The sequence below is a fragment of the Pelobates fuscus genome, chromosome 4, assembly GCF_036172605.1.
Source record: "Pelobates fuscus isolate aPelFus1 chromosome 4, aPelFus1.pri, whole genome shotgun sequence".
Classification (NCBI taxonomy): Eukaryota; Metazoa; Chordata; class Amphibia; order Anura; family Pelobatidae; genus Pelobates; species Pelobates fuscus.
In genome coordinates, this window is record NC_086320.1 from 306,339,165 (window position 1) to 306,361,660 (window position 22,496).

The 22,496-nt window shown below is 43.7% G+C and overlaps 1 protein-coding gene across 6 annotated transcripts in view; it reads right to left on the reverse strand.

Annotated features, from left to right (window-relative positions):
• SGCE (sarcoglycan epsilon) overlaps nucleotides 1–22,496 on the reverse strand; it is a 108,042-nt gene that overhangs the window by 15,680 nt on the left and 69,866 nt on the right. For 5 of the 6 annotated variants that reach the window (XM_063452268.1, XM_063452271.1, XM_063452269.1 and 2 more), the window contains 3 exons: nucleotides 13,351–13,513; nucleotides 12,231–12,442; nucleotides 1,749–1,775 (listed from right to left, as the gene is read on the reverse strand). In XM_063452268.1, coding sequence (XP_063308338.1) covers nucleotides 1,749–1,775; nucleotides 12,231–12,442; nucleotides 13,351–13,513 — 402 coding nt within the window. The remainder of the gene's footprint in view (nucleotides 1–1,748; nucleotides 1,776–12,230; nucleotides 12,443–13,350; nucleotides 13,514–22,496) is intronic. The other variant, XM_063452267.1, reaches the window with a different exon arrangement.

The following is a 22,496-nucleotide window of genomic DNA, read 5'->3' on the forward strand; positions in this document are numbered from 1 at the left end:
AATATCCCAAATCTAGAGGGACAGGCCTGATTTGTCTCTTAGTCATCCAGACATCAAGTCGAAGAACCTTTGAGGATGACCTTTGAGAATGACCCTTGGTCCACCTTTCAGAAAAAAATGGCTGTGGCCAACTCTTCCTTATCTTTGTTATTATGATCACCATCATTATCATTTTCTACTTTCTATCACCAAAGGTAGACCGAATACTAAATTATTCGTTAATATCAAATGCATACAAACATTGTCTGCCCTCAGAACAAAGGTGCTTTTCAATTTCCTTTCAGAGAAAATATGGAGCTATAATAACCTTTAGAAATTCTCACTAAACTTCACATATTTCTGTCTTGTAACAGACATCCAGTTACAGAAGGCATTATAATCTTGACCATGCAAGCTCAACTATGTGACTGCAACACACACGGACCACGATGAGTGGGTGCTACACAAATCTTCAGGAAACAGATAACTTCAGAGGAGCTATTTAAGGATTTCTAATAATTTGTATAGTTTATCAGCAAGGATCTATGAAAAATCATAGTAGCAAGGACGTTATATATGACATGTCATCTGACATATGTACCAGTAGATATCTTCAGCTATGTCTCAAAAGCCCATAAAATTACTTCTTGTAGCAATTCTTTTATTATCATAATTCTACATAATTCTATTTTCCATGTTTTTAACACAACCCCAAGACCATAATACATGTCTATAGAAATACATATATTGCTTTCCCATCCAACCATGGATAGGAGACTGAGACCTCCAGGGTGAGTGTCATTGGTAAGGCACAATTGCTAAGAGAGGGGATCATAATGGGGTACATATGTGCTGGGCTTATAGGCAGCTCTTTGGTGAGTCTACCATAGAGATGGTGACATTTTCTCTACTGGTCAGGAATACCCTGAATTTGGTGTATGAGTAAGTGCCTTAAGGCCACAAATGGCTCTTTGAGACTCTATATGATTTTCTTTCTTTCGGTTCTTGTGTCTCACCTCCACTGTCCTGTTTTCGTTTTAAATGGGCTAAATAAATCAAGGTTTTTTGCTCATACACTGTGTCTTTCGGAAATCTTGGAATATCAGCTAGTTCTATTTTTCATGCCTTTAGTTAACCTTGCATAGTATGAGGGAATTGGTTGATGTGTTCGCCATATGCTTTTTAGGGACTTTTTTGAGACCCCACCTCTGGTGACACCAATTGAGACTGTCGTGTTAGATTCTAGACATTTTGGAGGAATGCCAGGGAATAAATGAATTTGGATGCTAGTTGTAATGTAATATATGTGTAGGTCGGGAAAAACCTTCAAATAAGAGCAGATAAGGTCCCCATTGCCCATTTGCTTGTATTACCATAATCAGCAATCAATCAGTAGTGTAATATTAATGTCACCTTAGAGAATATAAATTAAGTACACGTTACAGTAAGAAACCCAACACACTATAATTAAGCACACCTCGGCTATAATCCTTTAATGTAGCTGGATGTTCTGTCTGTTAACACCCAATGAGTAAAGTCATTGTATGCCTTTAATTATCTGTTCACATACATTTTAAATGGAGAGGTATCTGCAAGTACTTTTGTTCTTTTAACACCTCAAATAAACCTTCTGTAGGTACACTAGAAGCAGCTTTCACCAAAATAATTCATGAGTTAATGTCAGAGTGAAACATAAGACATATGGATGAGTCATGAAAAGCTACGGTGGAGCGTGAAGGATTACATGGCAACAAAAAGAAGACACTTACTCTGGTGTCTGCATATTTCTCTTTTCCCTAGAAACAAAACAAAATGTATGAATTAAATAATAGCATTGATATTGGAAGCACTCCTTAACCTATATGTGAATGATGGATTCTATATGAGCCATAAATGCTGTCACAGCTACTGTAAGAGATAAGTAGTGTGTGCCTGCATTTACCATCATGGGTGGGATTCAGAAAGGTTACTTCCAGTTAGTCTAATTGTACGGTATAAACACAATGCTCGAATATAGTCTATAAACCTAGTTAGGAGCCCAAGCTTTATTGTAGCCTATCCCTACATAGGAGTACAAGGTTTGACTATAACCTATCCTTAGTTAGCAGAGCAAGATTGATAATAGCCTATCATTAGGTAGGAGATTTCAAAATTGATTATAGCCTATCCTTAGGTAGGAGCACACTGTTTGACTATAGCCTTTTTCTCAGTAGGAGCACAAGGCTTGGCCATAGTCTATCCTTAGGTAGGAGCACTAGACATGGCTATAATCTATCTCACTGGTTTCCAAACCAGTCCTCATGGCCCACCAACAATCCAGGATTTATGTATTTCCCTGTTTTATTCCAATGGAGATACTGACAAAACCTGGGCTGTTGGTGGGTCTTGAGGACTGGTTTGGGAAACACTGGTCTATCCCTAGGTAGGTGCAGAAGGCTTGGCTATATTCTATCCCTAGGAAGATGCACTAGGATCGGCTATAGTTTATTGCCTAGGCAGAATTGCAAAGTTTTGTTGTAGTCTATACATGGGAAGAAGCAGAAAGATTGACTATTCCAAGGTAGGAGCACAATACTTGTCTCCATTCTTTTCCTAGGTAGGAGCTCAAGAATTGACTGTATATATATATGTAGATGCAAATGATTTGTTGCATAGTCCACATAAGGGCACACAAGACCTTGGTTACAGCAAGATCCAGCATCATGGCCATAACTAGGTCATAATGTTTACTCACATGTTCTACAGCTCAATAATTCATGTAATTGCTACTCAAGAATTCAAAAATGCTATTAGAGTGACAGATTTTTAAATATATATTATTATCTTTATTATTGCTCGTTCTATCTATTATGTGCAACAGGTACTTATCAGTTCACAGCACAATATTACACCCTGCCGTGACATTTAATAAATAGTGCTGGAATTTAAAACAATTATCATTTTTTTATTGCATAAATTTAACATTGAGTCATATAATTTAATGGTTTGAACATGATACTGAAAATGACACTAAATAAGAATAAACTCAAAAGATTATACAAAAGCCAGCTAAATAAGATTTAACAAAGCTTATGCTTATTTTGGTTACCCAGGGTGCCCCTAGGCAGCACGCCATGTGTTGTAGAAATTCCCATGATTCTTTGCCAGACTGTCTACAACATCTGCACTGCTCCAGTTTGCCACCGCAATAAAGATGTATAACTTGTCAGAAGCTGACATTTATTATAATGTTTAGTTTTCTGGTTTAGTTGAAACTTTTAGCTCACACTGGGAGTAAGTTTTCCTGAATCCCAATATACACACATGGAAGACTTTGGAAGATGAAAATGCAGTGAAGAGGTACAGATGTAGAGGAGAGACACAATGGTGGATATTAATAAATGCACATTTGTGAAATAAAACTTAATGAAGAATGGAACCAAAGTGAATGGAAGAATATGGTTTGTTTTCTGTTACTTGCTGCTTTTTTATTTTTATAAATCTTACATTCCTGGAACAAAATATAGTTCCAGGTTTACCTGGAAATTGAAAGTTGAATTTTAAGTATCTCATAGTAACTTATAAGGGTGCAGTGTGAACATGACATTTGTGAAACACTATACATTATCACATCATACACATATTCTGGATCATGGTATTTGTAGCAATGTGGATTTTTTCATGTCTAAAACAAAGTTGGATGTAACATTGATTTGCTAGGGAGCTCCAAAAACACATAAAAAATATGATATATATTTAATTGTGGTACTTTATAAGCAGATCCCCATATTATGAAATTCAAAATATTGTTTGCAACACACTGTAGCACAATCTAAACATTAAATTATTACTCTAAAAGGTTTAGATTAAATTCACATTATGAGATAGTCCATGGTATTTAGACTCTCAAACTATATTTACTAAAAGATCACTCTAGCCACCATAACCACTAAATAGCATTGTACTCATAATGCCGAAAAATACTTTGAAGTACCATTTTCTATGCTATTGTCTGTAGCGAGCCCCGGGCAACCAGACTGGCTACCGCTGCTTAGCCGTTTCCTTCATCTGGAATGGAGGTGTTTAAGATATACAATGATGACCCATTTCCCTCCCAGTAACCGGACGACACACAGTCCTCGGGGTACAAACTCTGGCAATCTTTATTCAGAACACTATAAATAGAAGTACTCCCTAAAAAGGAAACCCAATAGGAAGTATGAAAAGAGGGGTTATAGGGGTGGCAAAAAGGGCATAACCCTGCATACAGCACAGATAAAGAGAAGAAAGTGAGGCAAGACCACCCCCTCAAAGCACCACCCCAAAAGAAGCATCTAAAAACTAAACAAAAAATAATGAATAAACTTTATTTGAAAATACTAGATTAAAATAAAAAAGCAAGAAACTCATAAATAAATAGGTTCCTGATAACTGCAAGGATATGACTGTAGTAGCATGTATCAATTGCGAAAAAAATTAAAAATCCAACTCATAACAGAGTTGTTAATAATGAAGACACTTGTTGCAATATAAACTAAACCTTGCAGATAATCACTGAAAACCAAGGAGGCAGTATATTGTGCTACAAAAAAAAGAGAAAGCAATATAATATTACATTTACAAATAAATTCATTAAGAGAAAATAAAATAATACATGCGTTACAAAAGACAGAAAAGAGTGGTAAAAAGGGAAACATTAAACTTCCGCAAATGTTTGCGAACGGGCCAACCTGGCGAACCGCCATAGACTTCCAAAGCAGGCGAATTTTAAAACCCACAGGGACTCTTTCTGGCCACAATAGTGATGGGCCCCCACCCACCTGAGCGGTGGGTGGGGGCCCTAAACAAGAATAAGGGGGGGACATAATGTCCTTCCCCCTGGCCTCACCCCTGAGCGGTGGGTGGGGGGCCCTAAACACAAATTGGGGGGGGACCTAATGTCCTCCCCCCTGGCCCCCACCCCTGAGCGGCGGGTGGGGGCCCTAAATACCAATAGGGGGGGACCTATTGTCCTCCCACCCGGCCACCACCCCTGAGCGGCGGGTGGGGGCCCTAAATACCAATGGGGGGGACCTATTGTCCTCCCCCCGGCCCCCATCCCTGAGCGGCGGGTGGGGGCCCTAAATACCAATAGGGGGGACACCTATTGTCCTCCCCCCCGGCCCCCACCCCTGAGCGGCGGGTGGGGGCCCTAAATACCAATAGGGGGGACACCTATTGTCCTCCCCCCGGCCCCCACCCCTGAGTGGCAGGTGGGGGCCCTAAATACCAATAGGGGGGGACCTAATGTCCTCCCCGAGGCCCCCACCCCTGAGCGGTGGGTGGGGGCCCTAAATACCAATAGGGGGGGACCTATTGTCCTCCCCCCGGCCCCCACCCCTGAGCGGCGGGTGGGGGCCCTAAATACCAATGGGGGGGACCCACGCTGTGTAATTTGACTCACAACTCTCTGATTGGTTACTTAATCCACCAATCAGAGCGTTATGAGTCAAATTACACAGCGTGGGAAAATTCCACAGAACTTTCCCACGCTGTGTAAAATGACACAGAGCACTCTGATTGGTGGATTTCAAACCAACCAATCAGAGTACTGTGACAGGTAAATGTAGAGACTTACCTGTCAGTCTCTTCATTTACCTGTCAGAGCATTCTGATTGGATGGCTTAAACCCACCAATCAGAGTGCTCTGAGCCTAATTGCAGGGCGGGGCAAGGCTTTATAAGCCTTGCCCCGCCCTGCAGAGCCCCTCGCCGGGTGAAGATGGATTTTTTATTTTGCGCTCTTTTTTTTTTTTTTTTTTTTTATTGCGTCGGTTATTATGGATATTTATTTGCCCTTTTTTGGGGCTGAAAAAAGAAGATTTTAGAAGAAAGAAAACATAAGTTATTTATTTTTATTTTTTTACAGGTTCTTAGTTAAATGTCATTATTTTTAGGGGGGTAGGTAGGGGGATCATTTTTTTTGGGGGGAGGGGGTGACTAGGGGTTTGGGGACCGCTAGTCACCTGGGGGGGCGGGGGGAGGACAATAGGTCCCCCCTATTGGTATTTAGGGCCCCCACCCGCCGCTCAGGGGTGGGGGCTGGGGGGAAGGACAATAGGTGTCCCCCCTATTGGTATTTAGGGCCCCCACCCACCGCTCAGGGGTGGGGGTCGGGGGTAGGACATTAGGTCCCCCCCATTGGTATTTAGGGCCCCCACCCGCCGCCCAGGGGTGGGGGCCGGGGGGGAGGACAATAGGTCCCTCCCTATTGGTATTTAGGGCCCCCACCCTCCGCTCAGGGGTGGGGGCCAGGGGGAGGACAATAGGTCCCCCATCGGTATTTAGGGCCCCCACCTGCCACTCAGGGGTTGGGGCCAGGGGGGAGGACATTAGGTCCCCCCCCAATTTGTGTTTAGGGCCCCCACCCACCGCTCAGGGAGGGGTGACACTTTTTTTTTTTTTAACAGTGAGCAGCCAGAGGCTGCTCACTGTTTAATAGACATGCCCCTACTCGCGGTATTGCGAGTAGGGGCACAATTTACTAATACTAAGACCGCAAAAAAATAAAAATAAAAAATAATACAAAAAAAAAAAATAGAAAAATGAATGCAGCCCAATGGAGGGACTTGCTCCACCAGCAGCTCTAGGCTGCACAGTTGCAGAGTTGCAAAGTTTTAACGATATGATCTTATTCACTTGTTTTCACCGAATGTCTTTATATATTGTTCTTTCTTTTCATTCTTTCCTTTTCCTTTTTTTTTTTTTTTTTTGTTTATCACTGCAGAATCTCCCACACGAAGACACGATCTTCGACCTGGACCACCCAGGAGTAGGGAGACATGACATACTATAACATACCCAGGCACCCATAAAGTGATGCCTCCCATGGACCCAGTCCGGTTCTCTTCAGCCACACATGCTCAGTCACTGACTCGTTAATACCCCCCCCCCCCGCTACCCCCTTGGTCAGGGGCAACACCTCCACCGAGAGGTCGGCCACGCTCGAAAGCAGGCAGCACCCCCTCCCTGAAAAGACGAGGGCGCCACTCACACTACCGACACCCTAACGCGGAAACCACTAGATGTAACTTATGACCTGTACCTGGTCCCAAGCTAGCTTTTATGTAAAAACAGGTCTCATAACGGTGGTACCACCTCTACACATCTGCTATAGCGTGGTTTACCGCTCTACCCGATAGGCTCATTTACAGCTCCCAGCCTATGTACTGGCCTTACTTAACGCGCATCTGCAGCCTGCATCCATGCTTATTTATAGGCCTAGATCTTCTACCCACCAGCAAGCTGTAATCGTCTCATCACCTCAATATTAAATCCTTATACCCCATAACCACAGTTGGTGCGAAGCCTATGATAACACACTCTTCACTCTTCCCCACCCAAAGCGCAGAACACCACTACTCATTAATATTTTCTTTCCTTTTTTTTAAAAAAGAAAAAAAGTGCAGCAATCTCAACGTGTATAATAATACTTCCTGTGACACTCTATATTGCTCTTTATTGACATGTTTATGTTTCCTGTGTACTTAACAATGCACTACCAAAATAAATAATTAAAATACGAAAAAAGTAAAAAAAAAAAAAAAAAAATGAATGCAGCTTCAGAATTAATTTAAATTGTATGCTGTCTAGGAGGTGGGAGGGTCTGGGAGGGATGGTCTGCTGCTGATTGGCTGGAATGTGTCTGCTGACTGTGAGGTACAGGGTCAAAGTTTACTGAATGATAACGAATAGGGGGCGGACCGAACATCGCATATGTTCGCCGTTCGTGGCGAACACGAACACGCGATGTTCGCCAGGAACTATTTGCCAACGAACCATTCGGGACATCACTAATCAATGGTTATAAGAAGGCGGCAAAAGAGAAGCCCTCATTCATACCTAGGGGTTGAAGTGTCTTCAGTTCATATATCCACCTAGACTCCCTCTGTCTTAGGATTTTATCAAAGTCTCCACGTCTAGGGTTCCTCTTTACCAATTCGAGTCCACAGAACCTAAGGTTATTGGAATCCCAATGATGGTATTCTTTAAGGTATCTCGAGATAGGTGTCTCAAGACGATTCCTGGGGGATCTTACATGTTCCATGATCCTATCTTTAAAGGCCCTAAATGTTTATGCTCTCCTCTGTCCTTTCGATTTCCATTATATATTTTGTAGCACAATATACTGCCTCCTTGGTTTTCAGTGATTATCTGCAAGGTTTAGTTTATATTGCAACAAGTGTCTTCATTATTAACAACTCTGTTATGAGTTGGATTGTTACATTTTTTCGGAATTGATACATGCTACTACAGTCAAATCCTTGCAGTTATCAGGAACCTATTTATTTATGAGTTCCTAGCTTTTTTATTTTAATCTAGTATTTTCAAATAAAGATTATTCATTATTTTTTGTTTAGTTTTTAGATGCTTCTTTTGGGGTGGTGCTTTGGATACGGGGTGGTCTTGCCTCACTTTCTTCTCTTTATCTGTGCTATATGCAGGGTTATGCCCTTTTTGCCACCTCTTTTCATACTATGAACTGAAGACACTTCAACCCCTAGGTTTGAATGAGGGCTTCTCTTTTGCCCCCTTCTTCTTTCTCTTTATTCAGAACACACAGCTTTTATGCCCAGACCCCCGCATGGGGTCTCCATTCAGTACAACACAATCCCAGGCAGGAGGGGCTTGGTTATAGATAGCCATCTCCTGCTCTGGGAGATACCAACAGTACACAGGGATACACATTAACTGTATTACATAAAAAGGGGGTGTAAACTTTGGGACTCTGCGCCCTAGGAAGGGAGGGGGCCATACAGATAAAATCCCTAGACAGCCGTGGGTCGCATCTGGGATCCCTGTAAATAGCGGGGCTGTCGGATGTACAGAGCCTGAGAAATCATCGTCTAAAGTCTGGGGCTCGTGGCACTGTACATTTCCGAAATCAATTCCAGGAAGTTGCTTGGTTTAGTCCGGCGAATTCAAACTTCAAGCCTAAACCACACAACAACCAATCAGCTGAAAGGCGCAAAACCGAATTGTGCCAATCAGCTTGCAGGGAGGAGAGGAGTTTCGCCACCCAATCAGGAGAAAGGGTGCAAAACCCAGTTTGAACGGGCGCTCGTATTGCTTGCGTTCCGCAGCGACCAATCTGCGCTTCACTCGTGCCGGCCAACCAGAAGAATGGCGCAAACCCAGTTTTAAGGGGTGCTCCTTCTCCCATAGGTTGGCACGGACTTCCAGGCAGCCAGCGGGATCCCTGGGAAGTTGCCTCACAGCTCCAGGGATCCCGCTAGGGCTCACGCCTCTCTCCAACTGTTACCTCCACTTGGGCAGCCCCAGGGAGAGCGCTCTTGGGCAGCCACGAGCCTGGCCTCGTAGCTCCCGGGTAGGGGAGGTGTGAACGTTCTATACAAGTATTCTAAATGGAGGGTCAGGGTGGACCCTGTTCGGGAGACAAACTGATTCCTTCATACGAGCGCGCCCAAACGGGTGCAGGTGAAACACAAGAAATGCAGTCAAAGACATGTGGACCCACAGAATACAAAGAGGAAGCATTCAAACATAAGCAGGGGACATGGTTTGTAGTGGCGGTGACCCGCCACAATCTGGGTCCCCGGTACCCCATACGATATCCCCGCAAGGGAAGTTAGGGAAAGCATCCCTCTTCAGGATACGAATGTTCCCCCTGGTGGGCACCCTGTGGAAGGTTTCCCCTGGCGGCCACCCTGAGGAGCGCTCATTAATTACTTCCCTTGGTGTTTCACACCTATGTTGCCAGTGTGAACGTTCTGATTAACTGGTGTGAACGTTCTATGGGGCACTGGGGTGGTCCAGTGCACTGGTTCCGTGTGCTGGCGCGCCTCTGCGTGGTTGAAAGGTAGATTAAATAGTTATTCCTAACAAATACATGGGGAAACACACAATTTAGGAGGGTACATTCACAAACACGGAATGGGGAAATTCACGGATACGCCGCTGCCCCGCCACAGTGTCAAACCAATATTACGTTTAACAAACACAGGGCTCAGAGGGTTCTCCCCATGCCTAAAGCCTAGCTTCTCTGCTGAGGCTCAAGTAATGTACAAAATTAATTTAGTCTTCAACTTTGGACAACTTTTGGATAGGCTGAAAAAAGTGATCAATAAAATGGCATTCTTCATTATTCAAATAAAATGTAATAAGTGCAGTGTATAGTGTCTGTAAAAAAACTTGCAGTACAATAATAGTAGGTGTGATTACAATTCAGAATGTCCATGTAAAAGTTACTTTTTCTTTTACTAAGCAACAACATTTCAATATTAGCCTAAATCGTGAGCATTTGTGCTTTGCATTCATAAAATATAAAATTAAATTAGAAAATAAAAAAATAAAAAAATGGAGACACATCAAATAAGCATTGTAAAATCTCATTTTCTTTGTGGCTCGTAAATAGATGCCAAATTATGCCACCAAATTATAACAATTATAATATCAATAAACACAATAACAGTTAACAAAAAACAAAGACGATTTGCACCTCACTAAAATTTCTCTAGAATATTTAAAGTCATTGTCATGAACAGCTTTTTCAAAAGTAAGAAAGTGGGCGTGTTTAAATATTAGCTCCACTTTATTCTGACCACACCAAATTCTAGTATTGTAATGTCACACCACTGACCTATATATTCCTAGCCCACTCTCTAAAATGCATTTTTTTTTTGTTTTCAAGTGCACCAGCTGTCACTGTATAACATATATACCTGGCCTTGAAAATATCAGCTTTTTAGAAATATTTTATATGTATTAAATATGCACTAACCTTGGGACCATGGAGATGCGTAAAAGGAATTTCAAATGTTAGGCTAAAACATGATTGTAAAAACTATTGAGTTATTTACTAAAGTAAGAATTCCAAGTGAATTCAAATATAATTTCAAATTTAGAGGAGCACTATAGTCATCAAGACAACTTAAAGGAACACTATAGTCACCTAAATTACTTTAGCTAAATAAAGCAGTTTTAGTGTATAGATCATTCCTGTGCAATTTCACTGCTCAATTCACGGTCATTTAGGAGTTAAATCACTTTGTTTCTGTTTATGCAGCCCTAGCCACACCTCCCCTGGCTATGATTGACAGAGCCTGCATGAAAAAAACAACTGGTTTCACTTTCAAACAGATGTAATTTACCTTAAATACTTGTATCTCAATCTATAAATTGAACTTTAATCACATACAGGAGGCTCTTGCAGGGTCTAGCAAGCTATTAACATAGCAGGGGATAAGAAAATCTTAATTAAGCAGAACTTGCAATAAAGAAAGCCTAAATAGGTCTCTCTTTACAGGAAGTGTTATGGAAGGCTGTGCAAGTCACATGCAGGGAGGTGTGACTAGGGCTCATAAACAAATGGATTTAACTCCTAAATGGCAGAGGATTGAGCAGTGAGGCTGCAGTGGCATGTTCTATACATCAAAACTGCTTCATTAAGCTAAAGTTGTTCAGGTGACTATAGTGTCCCTTTAATGAAGCAGTTTTTGTGTATAGGTCATGCCTCCAAAGTCTAACTGTCCAATTCTATGTCACTTGGGAATTAAATCACTTTTGTTTCTGTCTATGCAGCCCTAGCCACACCTCCCCTGGCTGTGATTCACACAGCCTGCGTGAAAAAAAAATGGTTTCAATTTCAATCAGACGTTAACTTGCTTTAGAAGTTTTTTTGTTTGTTTTTTAATCTCCTGCTCTGTAAGTTGAACTTTAATCACACATTGGAGGCTCGTGTAAGTTCTATCAAGCTATCAACAGCAGGAGATAAGAAACTGTAAACTAAACAAAATTTGCAATAAAGGAAATATAAACATTATACCAAACTTTACAGGAAGTGTTTAGGAAGGCTGTGCACATTACATGCAGGGAGGCGTCACTAAGGTTGCATAAACACCTAAATGGTAGAGAATTGATTAGTGAAACTGCAGGGACATGATCTATACACTAAAACTGCTTCATTAAGATAAAGTTGTTTTGGTGACTCTAAAGCCAAACTGGAACAGCCAAACTGGAATAGCCAAACTGGAATAGCCAAACTTTGAATTCTCATTTTAGTTAGTCACCACATATTTTTCAACCTATTTATTCACATAGTTACAGCTATTTTGACCTGTAGTTTGGACTCCCCAGGTCGACTCACAACAATTTCCATTTTAATAAAAACCTTGAGAAGCGCAAAAAAGCAAAATTGTTTACACAGTAACTATCAGACACTGAACAGAGGTTAGAAAAGAAAATCCAATAAGAGGTAATAAAGGAGCTACTCACATTCCTTCTCTTCGACAGCACATGATATAACCCAGAATAGCAAACAGCACAATGGCTACTGCAGAAGGAACAGCCAGTGTGATGAAAAAGTCTGCATAATAATCTCTGCTTTTCAGAGCCTCCGAAGGTGGTCTGTATTCACCGGCATCTGGAAGGATTCCCTCGCCATGCACAACTTCCTGAGCGAACAGCACTTGCTTTGTTTTATCAACCTGAGGCAGAAACAGATACAAATGTAAGATTATGAACGTGAAAGAAAGTCAAATGAACGGCATCCATAATCAGGTGATGTGATTATATATTGACAGGTTAGAGCAGTGCTAGTGTCCCTACCATAGAGCAGGGAAATCCAGGTTCAAATTCCAGTCAGACCACAAAAGTGTCCTTTGTTATTCTGCCATATAAATGCTATTAATAATAACGTGATTGATCCATCAAGAATCCAAATATTGTTTACTTGTAACACATAAGGCTATGTTTGTTGAGCTGTGACAGAATGAATCCCCATTCTGATCCCCATTTACTAAACTGTCTAGGAAAGAAACATACAATCACTGATTGGCTGAGAGCATCAGCTGCCTGCTCTCAGCCAATCAGCAATGCCCCTGCCCGTCAGTACTCCACACTTCCTGAATCTCAAAATTCAGAAGCCAGATCGGGCAGAGCGGGCATCACCACTGAAGGCAACTTTTGGGTTAAAACCATTCAAAAACAATTTAGCCTATTGAGGTAAAAGTGCCTCTGTGGGTCTTCTGGCACCATAACAACTTTATTTAGATATAAGTCCAGCTTCCCATTGAACCCTATATTGAGGAGAGTGCTGAACTACACACAGCCTAAACATGTGTTGGGCATGGTGTTTAATGGATATGCTAGAAAATACCACATTCCTATCAGGAATAGGAAGGAGTTCTGATACTTCTTACTACTTCACAGTAAGAGGTGAGATTACGACATATGCATGAAACACAGGAACTTAAAATAACTTTTTTTATTAATTTTTTTTATTTATTCTTAACATTCGGAGATACTAGACAGACAGACAGACAGATAGATAGATAGATAGATAGATAGACACGGAATGGGGGTGTCTTGGAAAATCTCTAATACCATTGCTTACCAGTGAGATCTTGCACCAGTCTATATTAAACTGAGCTCGAAATTTTTTGTCACAGCTTATTGCTGGTTCCATCTCTTGGCTACATCTCAGCTGGTTCTGTGGGTTTTCTACTTCCTTTAAACATGAGGAAAAGGGGACATCTGCCCCAACCATAACGTAAACCCTACAGAAGAAGAAAATACATTCAGTCATCTACAATGCAACTTTGCTTTTTCTTAACTACTTATGTTTGTTTACTAAGGGAAAATTATAACTTTGAGACTCATATACATGAACTTGTATAATAGAGAATTATACACATACTTAGGTTGAGAGAATTTGTGAACATGTCTAGATCACTGGCTATTAAATCCATCCAGGTTTTGTTCTGTTTTCCTAACTCTATAGTTTAATTTCCTTCATGTATGTCTCTCTTTGTGCTTCTTTACAGATAGACTGGAGAGATTAAATGCATGACTTGTTGTCTCATGTTTTCAAACCATGTTCTCGGTTTCGAACCACTTCCCTTTCGACCTCTGGGAAGATATATCCTCTGGTGCAGCAATTAACCTATTTTTGCTTCATGATTCACCCTCATGCACCCATGCCAAATGACTTAACCAAATGGCCAACCTGTAGGGCTGCAAGTTCTTAGAGAACTGGATCCAGGTAGAAGATACAGGTAGAAGACACAGTTAAAGTGGCAATTTCGTGTCTCTAGATCCTGCACCTACCTAGAACACTTTTCAGACAACTCCTGTCTCATGTTTCTGCTCAAGTTTTATCATCTTGTTCTGCATTCCTTTTGTTCCAATTCCCAAGTCATTTGCCTATTACAGGTGAGACTCAAAAAATTAGAATATCGTGCAAAAGTTCATTTATTTCAGTAATGCAACGTAAAAGGGGAAACTAATATATGAGATAGACGCATTACATGCAAAGCAAAATAGTTCAAGCCGTGATTTGTCATAAGTGCGATGATTATGGCTTACAGCTCATGAAAACCCCAAATCCACAATCTCAGTAAATTAGAATATTACATGCAATCAATAAAACAAGAACGAGTTTGCTGGCCAATCAAGCACAGTAATCCCACGGTCCTTGAACCAGGTTAGGGTGCTTTTGACAGTGTGGGCAGGTGCCAAGTCCTGCTGGAAAATGAAGTCAGCATCCCCATAAAGCTCGTCTGCGGAAGGAAGCATGAAGTGCTCCAAAATCTTCTGGTAGATGGCTGCGTTGACCCTGGACTTAATGAAGCACAGTGGACCAACACCAGCAGATGACATGGCTCCCCAAAGCAACACAGACTGTGGAAACTTTGCACTGGACTTCATGCATCTTGCAGTGTGTGCCTCTCCATTCTTCCTCCAGACTCTGGGTCCTTGGTTTCCAAATTAGATGCAAAAGTTGCTCTCATCAGAAAAGATGACTTTGGACCACTGAGCAAAAGACCAGGTCTGTTTTTCTTTAGTAAGATGCTTCTGACGTTGTTTGTTGTTCAGGAACGGCTTGACACGAGGAATACGACATCTGAAGCCCATGTCCAGGATCCGTCTGTGTGTGGTGGCTCTTGATGCACTGACTCCAGCCTCAGTCCACTCCTTGTGAAAGTCCCCAACACATTTGAATGGCCTTTTCCTGACAATCCTCTCCAGGCTGCGGTCATCCCTGCTGCTTGTGCACCTTTTTATTCCACACTTTTCCCTTCCACATAACTTTCTATTAATGTGCTTTGATACATCCAACTTCGCAATTACCTTTTGAGGCTTTCCCTCCTTATGAAGGGTGTCAATGATGGTGTTCTGCACAACTGTCAGGTCAGCAGTCTTCCCCATGATTGTGATTCCTACTGAACCAGACTGAGAGACCATTTAAAGGCTCAGAAACCCTTTGCAGGTGTTACGGCTTTTTTCGAGTATCACCTGTATTTTCTCTTCTACAACATATTCTTGCATGAGTTAAATTATGTCATACTGTATTTTTTTTTAATATTCTATCATCCAGGATTAATTATATAAATAGTTAATTTTTTTATAATTTACAAAAAAATTATTTTTGTTTTAGACTAAAATAACTAAACTAAAAACAATATGTACAAAACAATTCCCACTTCAGTAAATAAGACTGAATGCATCAAACAGATCCCCTATTATAATTATTTTTGTGACCAACATAATCATTGACAACCATCCCCATTGTGGTAAATTGAACCTATAATAAATGTTATAAGTGTATTACAAAATCTTTTCTTTATTCAACTCTTTCCCTTCTGGATTGATTCCAAACGTGTCCTTGAATGGTGGGGTACATCTAATAGGTTAGCTGAGAATCATAAGAAATGTAAATAATAGCCATCTTGGGTAAGATATATTGTGCTAACATATTTATTTTTGCCGTTAAAGCATTTCTACTTCTATTTTAACACAGCTGTATTGAACTACTTCATGCTACCATAGAATTATGGGAGTTGAATAACAGATGAGCTTTAGAGCCACAGTCCACTCAAATGGCCACTACAGGTGCTTCCTAGCAGGGGCGGACTGACCGGTCGGGCACTTCGGACATGGTCCGAGGGCCCGGCCGGGAGGGGGGCCGGCCATCAGGGGGCCCGGCCGCCCCTTTAAATGCTGCAGCCGCCTGAGCGCTCTCTTAAGAGCCTCTGGCGGCTGCAGCTTCTCACCTCCCCTGCCCGTAGCGTGGCCGAGCTGCTGTGTGGTCCGCGGTGCCCGGCCGGAGTGATAGGAAGGTGCACACTCAGTGTGCACCTTCCTGTCAGTCCGGCCGGGTACAGGAAACAGAAACTCCTGTTCCGCGCGGAACAGGAGTTTCTGTTTCCTGTACCCGGCCGGACTGACAGGAAGGTGCACACTGAGCACCTTCCTATCACTCCGGCCGGGACCGCGGACCACACAGCAGCTCGGCCACGCTACGGGCAGGGGAGGTGAGAAGAAGGAGGGAGGGGGTGAGAAGAAGGAGGGAGGGGGTGAGAAGAAAGAGGGAGGGGGGGGGGATGAGAAGAAAGAGGGGGGGGGGATGAGAAGAAAGAGGGAGGGGGGATGAGAAGAAAGAGGGAGGGGGGATTGGAAGAAAGATGGGGGGGATTGGAAGAAAGAGGGAGGGGAGAGAAGAAAGAGGGAGGGGGGATGAGAAGAAAGAGGGAGGGGGGGATGAGAAGAAAGAGGGAGGGGGGGATGAGAAGAAAGAGGGAGGGGGGATGAGAAGAAAGAGGGAGGGGGGGATGAGAAGAAAGAGGGAGGGAGGGGATGAGAAGAAAGAGGGAGGGAGGGGATGAGAAGAAAGAGGGAAGGGGGGATGAGAAGAAAGAGGGAGGGGGGATGAGAAGAAAGAGGGAGGGGGGATGAGAAGAAAGAGGGAGGGGGGATGAGAAGAAAGAGGGAGGGGGGATGAGAAGAAAGAGGGAGGGGGATGAGAAGAAAGAGGGAGGGGGTGAGAAGAAAGAGGGAGGGGGTGAGAAGAAAGAGGGAGGGGGGATGAGAAGAAAGAGGGAGGGGGGGTGAGAAGAAAGAGGGAGGGGGGATGAGAAGAAAGAGGGAGGGGGGATGAGAAGAAGAGGGAGGGGGATGAGAAGAAAGAGGGAGGGGGTGAGAAGAAAGAGGGAGGGAGGAGGGGGTGAGAAGAAAGAGGGAGGGAGGAGGGGGTGAGAAGAAAGAGGGAGGGGGGATGAGAAGAAAGAGGGAGGGGGGATGAGAAGAAAGAGGGAAGGGGGATGAGAAGAAAGAGGGAGGGGATGAGAAGAGGGAGGGAGGGGATGAGAAGAAAGAGGGAGGGGGGTGAGAAGAAAGAGGGAAGGGGGGATGAGAAGAAAGAGGGAAGGGGGGATGAGAAGAAAGAGGGAGGGGGGATGAGAAGAAAGAGGGAGGGGGGATGAAAAGAAAGAGGGAGGGGGATGAGAAGAAAGATGGAGGGGGATGAGAAGAAAGAGGGAGGGGGGATGAGAAGAAAGAGGGAGGGGGGATGAGAAGAAAGATGGAGGGGGATGAGAAGAAAGAGGGAGGGGGGATGAGAAGAAAGAGGGAGGGGGGATGAGAAGAAAGAGGGAGGGGATGAGAAGAAAGAGGGAGGGGGAGGGAGGGAAGAGTAAGAAGAGGGGGGAGGGGGTAAGAAGAGGGGGGAGGGGAGTAATAAGAGGGGGGAGTAATAAGAGGGAGGAGTAAGAAGAGGGAGGAGTAAGAAGAAGGGGAGGGGGGAGTAAGAAGAGGGGGAGAGTAAGAAGGGGGGTAAGAAGAGAGTGAGGGGGGAGTAAGAGGAGGGCAATTGCCCCCTCCCCTGTCCGCAGGCACCGTGCGGGCAGCCTGCAGGGGAGGGAGGAAGAGAGGACCCGGGAGCTCAGTCTTCAGCTCCTCTGGGTCCTTCTTGCGCGAGCACAGATCGTTGCCGCGGTTACCACGGCAACGTTACGGCTCTTACGAGAGTAAACTCTAGCCCTGGAGCTACGGGCTAGAGTTCACTCTCAACACTGTGACCACCAGGGATTCCTGGTGGTCGCAGTGGTGAGAGTGAACTCTAGCCCCATAAACACACTGCCCCCACACACCATACACATTCACACACTGCCCCCCATACACACACCATACACATTTACACACATTGCCTCACACACACACACACACACATACACTGCCCACCCATACACACACAGCCCCCCATACTAACATTGCCACACACATACACAGCCCCCTCATACACACATTGCCCCACACACCCTACACATTCACCCACTACACCCCCTCACACACACTGAACCTTTCACACACACTGCACCCCTTACACATTGCACCACTGCTCCTATACCCTACTACAGCCTCATATCCCAGCAGACCCCAGGTAAGTTGTCAAACTGTTCTTAAACGGTTTGACTACTTACTCTGAAAGGGGGGCCCGGCCCTCCTGGCACCATAACGACTACACAGAGCAGTAGTGGTTATTGTGCATGGATTATTTCTTTAAATAATCTACAAGTGCCCCAGTAGCCAGCAAGCCAGCCAGCCCACAGGCCAGCCAGCCCATAGGTCGGCCAGCCAGCCCACAGGCCACCAGTTAGGCTTACAGTCAGCAAGCCACAGCCTGCCAACCAGCAAGCCACAGCCTGCCAGCCGCAGCCAGCAAGCCAACAGCCTGCCAGCCGCAGCCAGCAAGCCCACAGCCTGCCGGCAGTAGCCAACAGCCTGCCAGCCGCAGCCAGCAAGCCCACAGCCTGCCAGCAAGCCCACAGCCTGCCAGACGCAGCCAGTAAGCCCACAGCCTTCCAGCAAGCCCACAGACTGCCAGCCAGCAACAGTAATTAAGGTAAGAGGAGCCAACTTGGCCTAGGTATCAGCGAGCTATGTTGTGTTGCTATATTGTGAATAGGAACCAGAGTGTTGGAGAGACCCCCCTCCAGGCCCCATTAGACTCCATTGTAGTCTCTAATGGGACCTGGAGGAAATTCTTTCTAACACACCCTCTAAAGGACACTGAGATAGCCTCTGCTAGAATGCTCCCCCCCTCCATGGCCCATTAGCCCTCAATTGTAATCTCTACTGGAGCCTGGAGGCGACTGTTTCCAGCAGGGACACTGAGATGGCCTCTGTTAGAAAGACCCCCTTCCAAGCCTATTAGACTCCATTGTAGTCTCTAATAGGGCCTGGAGGGGATTCTTTCTAACACACTCTCTAAAGGACACTGAGATAGCCTCTGCTAGAAAGACCCCCTTCCATGGCACATTAGCCCTCAATTGTAGTCTCTACTGGGGCCTCGAAGGGATTATTGCACTTTTGTTCCTTGTGTCTAAAGATTGTGTAGGGTGTGGCTGGAGGCGGTGCATGGAGGCGGGACATGGGTGGCGTTTGCTGCGGAGTATGGGTGGGGCCTGTAAGGGGGCCCTTGATTTATTTTGCCCGGGGGCCCTGAGGGTTCTCAGTCCGCCCCTGCTTCCTAGTCTGCAGCACTGGCGCCTATAAGCTCTGCATGGAGGCGTTGAACGTTCCCCATAGGGATGCAGCGTGGTGATTTGCTGCGCATGCAAAATAGCCTCCCATTGTTTTCCTATGGGAAAACATTGCATTGGCTGGGATCGTCAAGATTTTGTGGGAGAAAAGGTGAGTAAAATGACCTTTTTACTATACAGCCACTTCAGGACTATAGTGTCAGGTATACATGTTTGCATTTCTGACACCATAGTGTTCCTCTAAGACAGAATTAGGTAACGTTCCCAAACAAGAGACTAATAAATAAGCAAACTACTGTCATAAGAAAGAAATTCACAATATAATATATAAAAAAATAATAATCACAAATAAAATCACAAAAAAAAAAAAAAACAGCCCTCTACAAATGGATCTAGCAACTTTCCATACACTTGGTGTACATAATCACAGCCAAATGGTCATAATAGGCATTGAGTCATGTAATTTCTATCTTCAGTAATAACAGTGTCCTAAGCTTTATGCAACCTTTTATTTAGCTGTTATTACCGCATGAATAGATTTCATTCCAAGTTAAAAGAAGATTAGTCATTTGCTATTTTTGTAATTGTGAAAAAAAGAGATATCAAATCAGCAAGTCTTAAAATCGGGAATTATTTTCTGTGGTAATTTACAAAAATTAATGGAAATTTAGAGTCTGAGATTTAATATATTCAGTGCAATTCTTTCAAAGAAGATAATTCTTCTACAGAAGATATGTTTTTTGTTGTTTTTTTTATGATAACATGCTTGATGAACACAATATGTATATATATATATAGTTGTTTTTAATCAAAAAATAAATATATATATTCCAGTACTGAAGCCCTCTTCTTTTTCATCCCAACCAAATATACTTAACGACTGTTGTCCATTAGTGACATTACAGAGCTGCCAATTAACTTAATTCTGATATACAATAGCTACGAAGAATTGTAGGCCACAATTTTAAATATTTTTATGTTTATTGACCTATAATGTTAAACTGTCTGGTGAAGCCATCTGCCTTGATTCTAGTTCTATTTTGATAGAACTGACTACAGTACTAAAGGGACACTATAGTCACCATAACAACTACAGCTTAATGTCAGCTTAGTCAGGCCTTCAGGCTTTTTGCAGGAAACACTGTCTTTTCAGAGCAAATGCAATGTTTACATTACAGCACAGGGACACCTCCAGTGGCAACTCCTCAGATGGCTACTAGAGGTGCTTCCTGAGGCAATGCTGTACAGTGTGCAGCACTGACATTCAGTGTCTTCCTCCTCTGCATAGAGACACTGAAGTTTCCTTATAGAGATACATTAAATTCAATGCATGTACCTGAGGAGATGCTGATTGGCCAGAGCGGTGTTTGGCTCCGACCCCCGGCCTGCCTCATTGGCTGAGATAATCAGAATTGAAAACATCAACCTATCCAATACTTTCCTATAAGAACAGGGTGACCAGATTTTGAAAATAAAAAAATGGGACACCAATAAGCGATACATACTCGCTAAACACCCCCAGAGAAATACAGTCACAAATAGAAGCCTTTAACCTATTCCTGGCTAGAAGTGGTTGTTACAGCTCATCCCCTTCCTGGTACTCAAATAAGTGTCTTTTCATTTACATTTTGTAGGAGCATGATTAGAGCACACACATACCCTAGACCAAGGTCATCTTAACAGCACAATAGGCCTGCTGAGTACACAGATAGATTGCTAAGTACACACACAGACAGACTGGTGAATACACAAACACAGACAGACTGCTGAATACACACAGACTGCTGAATACACACACACAGACTGCTGAATATACACAGACTGCTGAATACACACACAGACTGCTGAATACACACACAGGCTGCTGAATACAGACAGACTGCAGAATACACACAGACAGACTGCAGAATACACACAGACTGCTGAATACACACATATTGCTGTAAACACACACAGACTGCAGAATACACACACACACAGACTGCAGAATACATACAGACTGCAGAATGCATAAAGACTTCTGAATTCATACAGACTTCTGAACACACACAGACTGCTGAATACATACACACAGACAGACTGCAGTGCGGGGTGCAGTGTGTGTGGCTTGCAGTGTGTGTGTGTGTGTGTGGGGTGAGAGAGTGCGTGGAAGGTGCAGTGTGTGTGTGTGTGGAGGGGGTGCTGTGTGTGTTGGGTGATGTTGTGTCATGTGTGTGTGGAGGAGGTGCTGCGTGTGTGTGTGTGGAGGGGGTGCTGTGTGTGTTTGTGTGGAGGGGTGGTACATATGTGGAGGGGAGGTGTAGTGTGTGGAGGGAATTAGTGTGTGGGGGGGTGCTGTGTGGTTAGGGGGTGCTGTGTGTGTGGGGAGATGTAGTGTGTGTAGGGGTTCAGTGTGTGTGGGATGGTGGTGTGTGTGTGGAAGGGGTGCTGTGTGTGTGGTGGGTGTAGTGTGCACAAGGGTTCAGTATGTATGGGGGGATAATGGAGCAAATTTATATATTTCAAAAAAAGCTAAAACACTTTATATACCTCCCCCCTTCTTACATTTGGCCAGGGGGGGCGGGGGGACATTTGAATTCCAGGTGTTCCAGTGGTCGCGCTTGCAGTACAGCCTGCAGCTCCTCTGCAGGCTGTACTACATATACAGTGTGACCAGACCCCGATTTTCGCCTATTTGTTCCGGTGTCCCCCCGAGAATCTTTTTCAGGATGCATAAATGTCCCGGTTTTGCAGAGCCAGCTCCTTTCCTCATGGGCTGACTACTCTCTCCTCCCGCGAGTACACTGCAGTGCTGCTTGTGGGTGGAGACTTCTGCCTCCTAGCCCCTTCCCTCCCAACCTCCCTCTGCAAAACAAACGGGCGAAAACCGGGGTCTGGTCACCCTGTATATGTAAGCATTGTGATTGGTCCATATTACCACTTTTGATTATGTCAGCCAAGCAGGCAGATCAGGGGCAGGACCAGCACCAGCAAACTGGAATAAAGGTAAGATTTTACTATATTTAGGAGGTAAGAGGGGGGCTAGATGGTGTTTTTAACACTATAGGGTCAGAAATACATGTTTGTTTTCCTGACACTAGAGTGTTCCTGTAAAATAAAAAAATAAAAAACATATTTAGAAATATTTTGGTAAAGTATATCATTAATATTATAACAATTACATGGCAGAGCTGCTTCACTTGGTTATACAAAAACCCTAAAACCACAATTACATATTTTA